The 13,073-nt window shown below is 41.6% G+C and overlaps 1 protein-coding gene across 2 annotated transcripts; it reads left to right on the plus strand.

The window, feature by feature from the left end:
- The first annotated feature begins 696 nt into the window (after positions 1–696).
- On the plus strand, positions 697–9,046 carry ints13 (integrator complex subunit 13). Of its 2 annotated transcripts, XM_080291413.1 has the most exons (18): positions 697–1,159; positions 2,137–2,370; positions 2,493–2,567; positions 2,694–2,896; positions 3,724–3,804; positions 3,912–4,002; positions 4,146–4,274; positions 4,636–4,659; positions 5,499–5,583; positions 5,876–5,968; positions 6,848–6,937; positions 7,041–7,219; positions 7,310–7,474; positions 7,607–7,761; positions 7,854–8,084; positions 8,249–8,379; positions 8,541–8,676; positions 8,791–9,046. In XM_080291413.1, the coding sequence occupies exons 1-18, from the start codon at positions 1,112–1,114 to the stop codon at positions 8,825–8,827; spliced, it is 2,187 nt and encodes a 728-aa protein (XP_080147539.1). In that variant the 5' UTR covers positions 697–1,111; the 3' UTR covers positions 8,828–9,046. The 2 variants fall into 2 exon arrangements, with proteins under 2 accessions (XP_080147539.1, XP_026003350.1); XM_026147565.2 differs by lacking the exon at positions 4,636–4,659.
- Positions 9,047–13,073: the final 4,027 nt, after the last annotated feature.

Consider the following 13,073-nt stretch of genomic DNA (forward strand, 5'->3'; position numbering starts at 1 on the left):
AAAGGGCAATTCTAATGAATATTAAACTGTCCAAACCTGATGGGGCAGCACTGGAATCAACAGACAGAAAAGAATATGCATGGCACTGTGTTGGTTAAGAAACAGAAAAAAGTAGGCCTTAAAAAGTTTATTGGAATTTGGTGACCCTGAGAACTGGTCTGTCAATGAGAATTTTAATATATCTTGAAATGCTGATTTACTCAGAAAAAACTCCAGATTTCAGGATACTTGGTCAGTTAGTCAACTTTTGAGAGCTATATAACTCATAACCTTTGAGTTATGAAATTATATATCCTTATTATATCCTTATATAGTATATATTCTTTTAGTTACATTTAAGTTTTTAACTTACTGATGATGAAAAAGCTTTTTCTTCAGTGGCTTCCATAGAAGATAGAATGAAGAAGAAGAAGAAGAAGAAGAAGAAGAAGAAGAAGAAGAAGAAGAAGAAAACTATACAGTGCACATAAAAGAAGTTTCAGAAGCTTTTAGTAATGACTTTCACGTATTAACACATTCCTTACGTTCACACAAGGGATTATAAACAAAACAATGTCAGACAAGCAAAAACAAGCAAAAACAAAACAAATAGGCGGGGGAAAAAAACTATGCGTGTGACTAATAAATCCAGAAGATGGCAGTAATATAGCGCCACCTCTGTGAGCTGCTTGAGAACGTCAAAGAAGAAGAAGAGGCGGAACACCTCTCAACACATTTCCGCCAATAACAAACCTGCTAGCTTGTAGCAACTTGAACTGTATTGTTTGTGCTTTTTTCCCCCAAGTGTCTGCAAAAAAATTTCTAGGCAGCGGTTGTTTGGAAGTTGGTTAATTAGAAGACGTGTTTCCTGGAATTACGCAAATGCTACCATTAACTGTTTAAACCGTCGGTCATAAACGTGAATCAGCAAATAAATGGTTGCGACTGGTGTTAGCTGACAGGCTAACGTGCTGCTCGGTGACATGCTCTTTTTAGCAGGTCGTTGGACGTTCGCATATTAATTAACATGTCCTGAAACGCGTCAGGATCATCGCGCTGCAGACGGAGAGGGGGTTTAACAGTCAGAGTGTGACCTAGAAAAATACAGATACCGGACCTTTTCAGACGATTCATGTTGTTTCCAGACCGGGAAGCGTTACCTTCCCAAGGTTTCCACCAGGTGAGTCAAAATAAATAGCTGTAAAACGGAGGTGGAAATTGACCCAACCTGAATATGAACAGTCATAGAGATTTGTTGTAGTAATATATAATCTATGCGTACTTGGTTTAGGTCATATGAGGTCATAAATGTATTCTTTCTAAGTTTAGCGCATAGGTTTATTTCACTCCAAAGACATCTGGGTTATTTTATCTAGGCTTCTTGGGACGTTTTAACCAGGTTTTGTTTATTAGAAAGCTTGAAGAAGTGTATGTCCCAATTTAGAGATCATTTCCTGTCTTGTGTCTAAATAAGATACAAGACAGGACAAAACATAACAAAACAATTACTTCTTCTTCTGGGTGCTCATCTTCCATCTCACCCCATTGCTGGCATTCACGTCTGTAACATCAACCCTTTGTATCGCTAATCCTGTCTATTTTTTTCAATCTCACTTGAAATCTTAGCATCTTCAGTTCTGCCACCTCCAGCTTGGCCTTCTGTCTTTTTGTTAGAACCACCATCTTTGAAAAATACATCATAGCAAGTCTCAATACCTGTGAACCTATCCTTCTCACCCCTGATACTCCATCCACTCCACCCTGTCTGCACACTATTCTTCCTATTGCACTTTTAATTAAAGAAAAAAAACAAGCAGGTTGTATTGGAAAGTGTTGGACTATGTAGAACCACAATAGAGGGGTGTGGCACACTGCCTAAATGTCAAGTGTAGGTGTTTTATACTGCTGAGATGTGGTAGTTGCAAAAGCCATAGCATAATGTCCATGTTAAGGATAATAGTAGCCCCAGATCATGCCAGAAATAGACCCTTCTTGGGTTCTTCTAATCTCCTCACTGTAGGGGGTAGGTTCAGGTTGTTCCTTTAATGTGTCAGGGGCCTACATGTTTCTTAACAAAAATAAACAAACAACAAAATATATAGACAGCTAACATTCCTGTCTGGCTCTGTTTTTCTTATGGTTTATCTCACTCTGCAGATTTGCAAAATGAAGATGTTCTCTGTGGCACACAAGACTGTCTTCGTAGTGGATCACTGTCCCTACATGGCAGAGTCCAGTCGTCAGCAGGTGGAGTGTGATGTGCTGACAAAGAGCCGAGCTCAAGGGGTCATTCCTTTGGCCCCGGTGTCAAAGTCTCTGTGGACATGTGCTGTGGAGTGCTCCATGGAGTACTGCCGGATCCTTTATGATGTTTATCCAAAGGACAAACTGGTTAGTGTCTGTTTTTTATTGTTTGTCCATCTAAGTGATATAATTATGAGACTGGGCATGCTGGATGTCCACCTTTTGATGTCATCCGTGCCACTGACATTTTCTGCCTCTTTATTTTCCAGGTTAATTACATTGTGAGTGATTCAGAGTTTCACATACTGAATAGCTGGAGGAGGGAAGATCAGAGCACTCACGAGGTAATCCACTGCACATTTAAACGGAATAAGCTGCCTGAATTGAATTAGTTGCAGTATCTAACATCAACTTTGTCACAATTTAGAGACATTTCCTTTGAACTCAGTGTCTCCCATCTTTCGTCACAGCTCATGTCAGCTCTGGCAGCTGTTGGGCCACCAAACCCTCGCGAGGACCCGGAGTGCTGCAGCATCTTGCATGGCCTGGTAGCTGCAGTGGAGTCATTATGTAAGATCACAGAGCTGCAGCATGAGAAGCGTATCGCTCTGATGGACACAGCTGACAGAGTTGCTAACAGAGGCCGTATTATCTGCCTAACTAATGCTAAAAGGTAAACAGAGGCCACGTGTTCAGTGCTTCAGCTCTTTATTTTGTTTGAGTCATAAGAATAACTTATACAACTGTATCACTGAAAACCTTGCGCAATGTGAGTTAAAGCCATAATAAAACTCTCATCTATACTTGAATGAAGGTTACCACACAGCTAATACAGTGATGGAAAGCCCATAACAGTCAGCTAGAAAAACAGTCTTTTACACGCGGGACACTAAAACATATTGGCTTCACTTATCTGCTGAAGAAGCATGTTTTACCAAATGTGCAAGACATGTTGCACTTCTGGCAAAAAGCATTGTCTGCATCAACTCTAGTGAGGTGTAACCAGGCTTTCTAAACACTTATTTTTTATTTATTTTTTGTTTCCTCATTGTCGCTAAGAGAAGAGTATGTGCTCTTCTGTCACAGGCTCAGAGAGAGAGAGAGGTTTGAATGCATCAAAACAGATGCTGAACAGTTTCTGAACTACCCTAAGTCATTTTTTTTCAAACCAGTTTTGTCAGGTAATATTTATTTAATTTTTTTAATGATAAGAATGTATCAACGGAAGAATTTTGTTTATAAAAATGGAAACTGCATTGCTTTCTCTCTGAGGTAACATAAAGTAACAAGAGTCAGTCTTAGAACCTGCATGTTCAAAAGCTGTCAGATGGATTGGAAGGAGTGCATGTCTGAGGGGGGCTTACATCGAAAATGGGTCCTTTGTCAGCAGATTTACAAACACATGTGCCTCTTTGCAGCCATGTACTCTTGTTACACTTGTCATTTTACTTGTCCATAAATGTCCATAAATTCCTGCTCTTTTTGTTTTTTGTCGTGCAGCGACACACATGTGCGCATGCTGGAAGACTGCATTCAGGAAACTATTATAGAGCAAAACAAGCTGGCAGCAGGCTCAGACAGGTCAGTACGCAGCAAAGAAAGACTTGTCCAGGTGATCCTGACTTGGTTATAAAAAGTGAAACTCTGGTATTGCTTGTAATATTAAAACTCATTGTTGTGGGTTTTAGGCTCATGGCCATCCAGCAGTGTGAGCTGGTTCTAGTTCACATCTACCCACAGGGTGAGGACACACTGGTGTCTGACCGGCCCAAGAAAGAGGTGGGTGAAAAGCTCGACAGTCAACGTTTAATTAAAATCAATCACAATAGAAAGTGAAGACGTGTTAACACTGGATTTCACCCAAACCCCATTTAATCTATCACAATCCAGCTTTTCACTGTGTCCCTCTCTTTGTGTCTCAGATCTCTCCTCTGCTCACCAGTGAGGTGCACAGTGTTCGAGCTGGGAGGCACCTGGCCACCAAACTCAACATTTTGGTCCAGCAGCACTTTGACTTGGCCTCCACCACCATAACGAACATCCCCATGAAGGTAAAGGCCATCTTCGTCCTGCCTTTTATCTGCTCTTGCACATCTTTTGCCAAAATGTTGATTAAAATAACATGTTTGTCTTTCCATTCTGCTAGTATAGAAATCTTTTTTTAGAATACAGTGCACTTCTCACCTTTTTTTTTTTTTTTTTTTTATTGGACTGATTGGTTTTATTATTTTTTTATCCTCTTTTCTCACTCATATCCACATTTTGTTTCTTTGCTTGCTTATAAAGTGTGAACCCTTGCTTCACTAAAATAACCCAATGCACTCTAGTCGCATCTTTTGTTTGATCTCATCTGCATGTCGATGTGACTGTGAACCTGCTGCTGGTTTCATGCTGTATTTTCTGTTTTGCTAGCCCACATTAAATGTTTGCGAACAGGTTAGTACTCTGATCACACACACATCAAACTGAGGAAGGGGGCAGAGTTTGCATCATGTAGTGTGTATATTTTGAGCGTTAGGGTCATGAATTTATCCTGATGTGTCAGTTGGATCAAGTAAAGGACGGGCAACTCTGGTCTCATGTGGACTTACAAAGTTCAAATGTAGTTTTAAAGGGATTTGATTTGTGGGGAAATCTTTTTGGTCTGATTGTAGAGATTATTTTTATGACAAAAACTAAAAGAAAACTTCAGAATTTGTTGCATTCAAGTGTTCATAAGTGGAAACATCTGTGACCAGCGTTGCCTCTTCTGATTTATTAAATTCTGTCAATGTGTAGATGCCCTAAAAGTTTATCAGACTTCCCCTGCTCTCTATCCACCCCTTGAAAACGGTCTCTCTTCCTGAGATCTTCCATTTAGTGTCTCAGTGTGTTCCATTGTGCTTTCTTCTTTTTTTTCTTTTTTTTTTTGTAACTAGTTTTTGAGCGCATCTATCCCCTCAATCTGGATTCCAGCTTTTCCAGCTATCCATGTACTGACTTTTTTTTTTCAAATTGATAGTAGTGTTGCCCATATTCAGAAGTAAACAAGTCCTATTATCAAAACAAACCTTTTAAACACATCAAAGCATGTTTAAACTGAATAATAATTTCTGCTTTAAAATTTGGGTCATTGAATGAACCAACGTTTTTCCTTTTACTTTGTTTATCGTTTTGCCCTTTGGGACATGAAATCAGCAGTGTTGATGTGTGTTTGTGCATTTGTGTGAGTTTGAACCTTTTAGGAGCTGACTTCACGCTGACCTTTGTTTGTTAATGTCTCTGTGGGTGGACAGGAAGAGCAGCATGCCAACACATCGGCTAATTATGACGTTGAGCTCTTGCATCACCGAGACGCCCACCTCGAGTTCTTTAAAAGTGGTGAGTGCCCACGTTACAGGTCTGCCTAGCTCTAAATGAGCCAGTTAAACAGGTCAGGAGGTTGAAACTGTTGTTTTCCCATTGTAAGAAATGCTGTTGAAACCTCCAAACCCTGCTACACAAAGTAGAGTATTTCAGAAATCTTGCAAGAATTAGGTGGAGCGTGTGCGTCCTAGCTTTAGTTGGGAGGCGAGGTACAAGCTGGACAGCTCAATGGGCTCCTTGTTGGTGTTTTGAGTTCTTAATCTTCGAAATAAATAAAATATGTCAATGTTGTGTTTGTGTTGTGTAGGAGACTTACACATGGCGGGGACCAGCACTAGAGAAAATGGACTCAAGGAGACGGTTACGTTAAAATGGTGTACTCCACGAACAAACAGCATAGGTGGGAAAAATTGCAACAAAGAATAACCTCACTCATTCTTCATTTAAAATGTTTTGCAACACCATGCATTGTTTTTTTTTTTTTGTTTTTTTTTTTAAATCTCATAAACCTATAAGTTATGTACAAAAGTACACAGAAAAAATACCACGTTTAAACTGAGACATGGTACTGTCTCTTCAAATGAATTCGCTCATTTTCAATTTGATGGCAGCAACACGTCAGTGATACTTAAAAGAACAAGCTGTTTTACAGCTATTTATTTTAACTGACTAACAGGTCAATTTTCAGAAAAATTGTAAAAACCTCCACAGTACGTAAGAACAAAAACATTCCGAAAATGTGGAGAAATCTCTGTGCACAAGAGACGAGGCCCTCAGGAACGCCACTGGTTATCAGCCTTAGGCCACGGTTTCTTGAGTTAGAATATTTATCCTCAAGTCTAATTTAAGCAGCGACATTTGTTCAGTTTATAGTTTTAATGTATTTGTTCTGTTAATTTGCAGGCTAGGTATACACAGTATATAGGCAAATATTGGGATTGTGGGCTGATATTAGCATTTAGGCAAATAAAAAGGCTTTTAGTGATGACAGTGGCTGGTCCTAATATGTTGTCTCAGTGATTTAGAGCTGGAGAAATCAATAAGAACAGAACCATAAGAAACAAAGAAAAACAGAACAGTATCTGACCAGAATTGTACAACCTATGCATCTCTGTTACAGTGTCCTTCTGGGATCTTGTTATAAAATAACAATAATGGTTGTAATAGACAAATAGTTACCATCTAGGGTAAAAAAATGAGTCATCAGTGAAGGAGGCATTGTTCATGTTTTATGTTGTAATTAATGGTGATCAAAAGATCAGTTTTTTTTCCACTTCAGAGCTACATTACTGCACAGGAGCCTATCGCATCTCCCCCACAGATGTCAACAGTCGTCCCTCGTCATGCTTGACCAATTTTCTCCTTAATGGTAAACTGGATTCATCACAATTTGTTTATTTTTTGTGTTGAAGTCCTATTTTTTGACTGTTCCTGCAAACCGCTGATTATTCCTGTTGATGTGCCGATAACAGGTCGGTCCGTGTTGCTGGAGCAACCGAGGAAGTCGGGTTCAAAGGTAATCAGCCACATGCTCAGTAGCCACGGAGGCGAGATTTTCCTGCACGTGCTCAACAGCAACCGCTCCACCCTAGAGGACCCGCCCTCCATCAGCGAGGGCTGCGGAGGCCGTGTGACAGACTACCGCATCACTGTATGTACAGCTCCCATCAGCTGTTCAGAAATATTCAGCAAAGTTGATCTGATGCTAAATGTTTTTTGTTTTTTTACATTTTTTCATCAGGATTTTGGTGAATTTATGAGGGAGAACCGGCTCACTCCTGTGTCAGAATCTTCCCACGATCCCTCAGGGAAGCTGCCAGCTGAGAGGGCCAAAGCTCAGCTGGAGCGCCACACTCGATACTGGCCAATGATCATCTCCCAGACGACCATCTTCAACATGCAGGCAGTGAGGCACCATCCAGGAATACTAGTCTTCCTGATTATCAGTGTTCTTTCTTATTTCTACCAAAGATTTGTCTTTTTCCAGTTGGCCCACATCCCCCTTTAGCACACGTCTGTGTTGTTTTTGCTCTATTAGGTGGTTCCTCTGGCTAACCTGATAGTAAAAGAGACTTTGACAGATGAGGATGTTCTCACCTGCCAGAAGACCGTTTACAACCTGGTAGATATGGAGAGAAAGAACGACCCACTCCCCATTTCCACTGTAGGATCTAGAGGCAAAGGCCCCAAGAGGTATTACCTCAGTTTTGATCATTTTACACTCCCCAGTCCTGGCTTACCAGCGGAAATCAGCATTAATATTTCCACATAATTATTATCTCCAGGGATGAGCAGTACCGCATAATGTGGAATGAGCTGGAAACATTAGTGAAGACTCACGCCGGGGCGACTGACAGGCACCAGCGAGTTCTGGATTGCATCATCGCCTGCCGCAGCAAACCTCCAGAGGAGGAGGACCGGAAGAAGAGAGGGAGGAAGAGAGAGGAGAGGGAGGACAGGACAGAGAAAAATGGCAGCAAGGAGACAGACGACAAAAGCTGGCAGGACTCGGAGAGGTCAGTAGTGCCCGAGAACCTTCAGTTTGTTTTAGGAAAAATAATTTCGTCTATCATTTTTCCATGTGGATTCACAGCTTATTTTTATTGAGCTTATTGGATACAACAGAGAAGAAAGAGATAAAAGAACCTAACTTTGTGATGTATGCTCCTCTGTCTCAAAGACTAAAGGGATTGATGGATAAAGATGAGCAGGAGTCGGAGGTCATCAAGGATTCCCCAGATTCCCCAGAGCCGCTCAACAAAAAGCCTCGCTTAACCTCAGAGGAGATTCAGCCTCCAGAAAGAACGAAAGGTACCAACAGTTGACACCTGACCTCCTTTCATAATACCATACAGAAGCGCGGATACATTTTCACTAATTTATTGACATTTTATCACAGTATAAGGCACATTTTTAAAAGAAAATAACCCCACACAAACTATTTGTATGTTTTTGATTCGCTGTCTTTGCAGGTCCTGTCTCACTCCTCACTATGTGGAGCAACCGAATCACTGCAGTCAATTCCAGGAAGCACCAAGAGTTTTTTGGAAGAGCCAGTTCTGTGAACAGCAAGTTCGAGTTGTACCAGCACCTCAAAGATGAGAATGGGTGTGTTCAGTCATCTGTGAAAGTGTCATTATGCTGAATGAATACCATTCTTGTTAGTGCGGTTTGTGTTCATGCTCAGGATGTAAAAAAACTTGACATTGTCCTTGCTTACAGGATGGATGTTCATGAAAATGGGAAGGCCACCAGATGATGTTTCCACAGCTCCAGCTCAGCCTTTCTGCAGATGAGATTTTGGACCACAGTGATTTTAAGACTGCCCAAAAAAGGACATCAAATTAAAAGAGATGGTGAACTCTTAACAAGGAATTTCTAATTTTTTTACTCCTAATTTTGTAGTTATGCTGTTCACATGTTGCGTAACACAATAAAAACTGCCAGTAGAGAATGTTGCTGTTGGCTTTTGCACAAATCATGCTCAGTTTTATCTTGTCATTACTTCATTTGTCTATAGAGTATTTTGTTTTTCATTGAGGAAAGATGTCTGCAGTGTTCAGTGTAAGAATCTAAGTAGGAATTCATAAATGTGTGTAACCGTCTGTAAAAGCCAAAATCAGAATAGAATTTGGCCATCTCATTTCTAGGTCATCTCCTTCAAAAAGCTCTGGAAAATAATTTTAGATTTCTCTCTGGAAATCAGGCTCTGACCACTTACACTTTGCCAGAATACCGAACCGGCGACTTGAATTTAAACCAGAGGAAGAGCAGGAAAGTCAAAATGAGAAAAATCCTAAAAGAAGAATGGGTCCTGGGAGTGTTTTAGCTGTTGGATTTGCGCTTAAAAAAACCCCCATTCATTCGAAACAACCTGCACATAAAGATTGCCAGGCATTAGGAAAAAGTGGAAGACCACATAGAGGATTCACACAGAGGGATGGTGTCACAGATATGGTGACATTATCGGTTTAAAGAGGTTATTTAAGTGTTGATTCATGAATCACTGATCTTTTGTGATTGGGAGCATTCATTCTCTGAATTCATGGATTTATTTGTGGAACTCATTGCAAACCACACAGTCTTTTTATTTGATTAGTGTGGTTAGTCTGATTTGGCCCATTTCTCACAGGCTGTAATATCATAGAAATGAACTTTTAAAGAATCTAGGTTATTTATGCAGCAGTAATGTGGTGCAGATCCAAGATCAGAGGTGGCAAGTTGCTCAGGCCATGTCTGTCTTGGGCCACAAGGAAGAGATCCTGAGGTGCAACTTGGAGGTCCACTTTTAGAGAAGCGCCATGTATCACCAAACCATACAAAACTAGCCAGGCAGCCACAGAGCATCCACCTTATCTACTTTTGGATCCAAAAAGGTTTCGGGGGGATTGTGAAGTGAAAGGGGAAAAAGTGGTGGAACCGACTGCAATGCTGTCAGTGGGAGCGTACGAGATTATGTTCTAGGTTTCATTAAACACAGAAAATAATATTTATGTGAATATGAAAATCTCTGTGGAGAACATGAATATTTAATGGCCGTTTCAAAAGGCATGAGAAAGTGGGCATGTTTGGGTTTTGGACTGCTGTTGGACTAAAACTATCGAGGGGGAAAAAAATCTGTCATTTTAAGCCTCAACAGTTGTGCTGACACATGTCTTATATTTACTACAGCAGCATTTGTTCTTCATGTCGGAAAACTGAGACATCTCAGGCATGATTGGATAGTTAAACTTCTTTACACTGACGGAAAAAAGAGTTTCACCGGACCAGCCGGTTGAAGACCAAAGAGGCTGCACGAGTTTGACGTCTCTCCTCTGAGACTCAAGCCATTTAAAGGAGGTTTGATGAAGAAATGCTAATTGGCAAGACATATATTACAGTAATAGTGACCTGAAGGTGAACGCGCGCAAAGCTACTGGTCCGGACGGGATTCCCGGCCGCGTCCTCAAGTCATGCGCGGCTCAGCTGGCTGGAGTGTTCACACACATCTTCAACCTTTCCCTCTCTCTGTCTGTAGTCCCAGCCTGCTTCAAAATGGCCACCATCGTCCCTGTACCCAAATCCTCCACCATCTCCTCATTGAACGACTGGCGACCTGTAGCCCTGACCCCCATCGTAAGCAAATGCTTCGTGAAGCTGGTCAGGGACTTCATCTGCTCTGCACTACCCGACTCACTGGACCCTCTACAGTTTGCATACCGCCACAACAGGTCCACTGATGATGCCATAGCCCTGACACTACACACTGCCCTGTCACACCTGGAGAAGAGAGACACGTATGTGAGAATGCTGTTTGTAGATTACAGCTCAGCATTCAATACCATCATTCCCTCGAAGCTGGACAGGAAACTGCAGGATCTAGGACTGAGCAGCTCCCTCTGCAGCTGGATCCTTAGCTTCCTGTCTGACAGACGCCAGGTGGTCAGACTGGGCAGCATCACCTCATCCCCCATCACACTGAACACTGGTGCTCCACAGGGGTGTGTACTGAGCCCTCTCCTGTACTCACTCTACACCTACGACTGCACAGCCACTAACAGCTCCAACATCATTGTGAAGTTTGCGGACGACACTACAGTGGTGGGTCTTATCACCAACGGTGATGAGACGGCTTACAGGGAGGAGGTCAGCGCCCTGACCCACTGGTGTCAAGACAACCATCTCACCTTCAACGTCGCAAAGACAAAGGAGTTGATAGTGGACTTCCGGAGGTGCAGAGAAGTACACACCCCCATCACCATCAACGGCGCTGCTGTGGAGAGAGTGAGCAGCTTCCGGTTCCTTGGAGTACATCTGGCTGAGGATCTTACGTGGTCAGTACACACAAACAAAACAGTGAAGAAGGCGCAGCAGCGCCTCTTCTTTCTCAGGAGACTGAAAAGATTCGGCATGAGCCCCCGCATCCTCAGGACCTTCTATCACTGTGCCATTGAGAGCATCCTCACTGGATGCATCACCACCTGGTATGGCAACAGCACCGCCTACAACTGCAAAGCTCTCCAGAGAGTAGTGCGGTGCTCTGAACGGATAATTGGAGGTGAGCTTCCCTCCCTCCAAGACATCTACAGGAAGCGCTGCCTGAGGAAAGCGGGGAGGATCATCAAGGACTCCAGTCACCCCAGCCATAAACTGTTCAGACTGCTTCCATCAGGAAGGAGGTTCTGCAGCATCTGGTCCCGTACCAGCAGACTGAGAGACAGCTTCTTCCACCAGGCCATCAGACTGCTGAACACGTCATAGACACCTCAGCTTCACTACTGGAACTTTAACATTATGCACTCCACACTGTATATAAATGCCACTTGTTTTGCACATATTCAACTCTGTATATTTTATATATTTTATTATTATTATTATTATTTTATTTTTTTTACTATTTAATTTGTAAAAATGTGTATACACACACACACACACACACACACACACACACACACGTAGGAAAATATTTAGTATACACATCCAGAAATGCATACACTATTATATATTGTACATATATTTATTAGTTTCAGGTTGGCCATTCTTGTATTTTGCTCGTTTGTGTTGTTGTGTTTGCACATCTCTGTTGCTTGTGGGGCTCGCACACAAGAATTTCACTCGCATGTGCTGTGCCAGTGTGCCTGCACATGTGATGTGACAATAAAAGTGATTTGATTTGATTTGAAGCCCTGAATTTAACGTCTGTGTGCAACAACAGAGATGATAGTATTTGAGAGGGGCTACAGTTAATACCACATTTGGAACAGCAGATGTCTCAGGCTGTTCACTGAAAACGCCAGGCTCTGGGGGTAAGTTGGTTTAATTGTCCTCTATCAGGCCTTCCACTCTGTACATGGCTGATTTTGAGATTAAAGGCTCCAGCTCAGTTTGTCTAGACACGTTCAGCTGATCTAATAATGTGGGCAACGACGCATCCCGAACATCAAATCCTGATTTGTCCCAGATGAAACTGAGGATACATTATGAATTGTATCAGAGTGCTCATCTGGAAACAGTTGAGTAGGTGGTACATTGTTTTATGATGACAGTGCCTGTTATCCTCTTTTGAAAGTAGATGAGAAGCAGACAGGGTCTGTGAAGGGTGGATTTGGCAGTGTTTTAGTCTTTGGAGAGAAAATGCAACACTTCAGCTCAGCCCCCTACAAACAGAAAGAGTGTAATATTATATTTAACCCTGGAATTTAGACTTTATAGAGTCAATGTTTTTACATAAATTAACACAGAGAAATTGCTTTTAATTCATCTCGTACACCTTGAGTGATTTTTGGAGCGTTCCAGCTGTTTGCTATTTCATCAACTGCTCTCATTTTTTCTTTGGAAAAAAACGAAAAAAAATTAGCTCAACTTATTCCAACATGAGCGTACTGTTCATTCACTATTACAGGTTTCACAGCATAGGTTAACTATCATTTTATAACTATTTATTTTATTATAAATCAACATTGAGAAAGACTGCCATCTGTTATTCACCAACAAAATGTTTGCTGGGAAGTGTTGGAAGATATTTT

This window comes from Astatotilapia calliptera, chromosome 17, assembly GCF_964374335.1.
Source record: "Astatotilapia calliptera chromosome 17, fAstCal68.1, whole genome shotgun sequence".
In the NCBI taxonomy this organism is placed as follows: Eukaryota; Metazoa; Chordata; class Actinopteri; order Cichliformes; family Cichlidae; genus Astatotilapia; species Astatotilapia calliptera.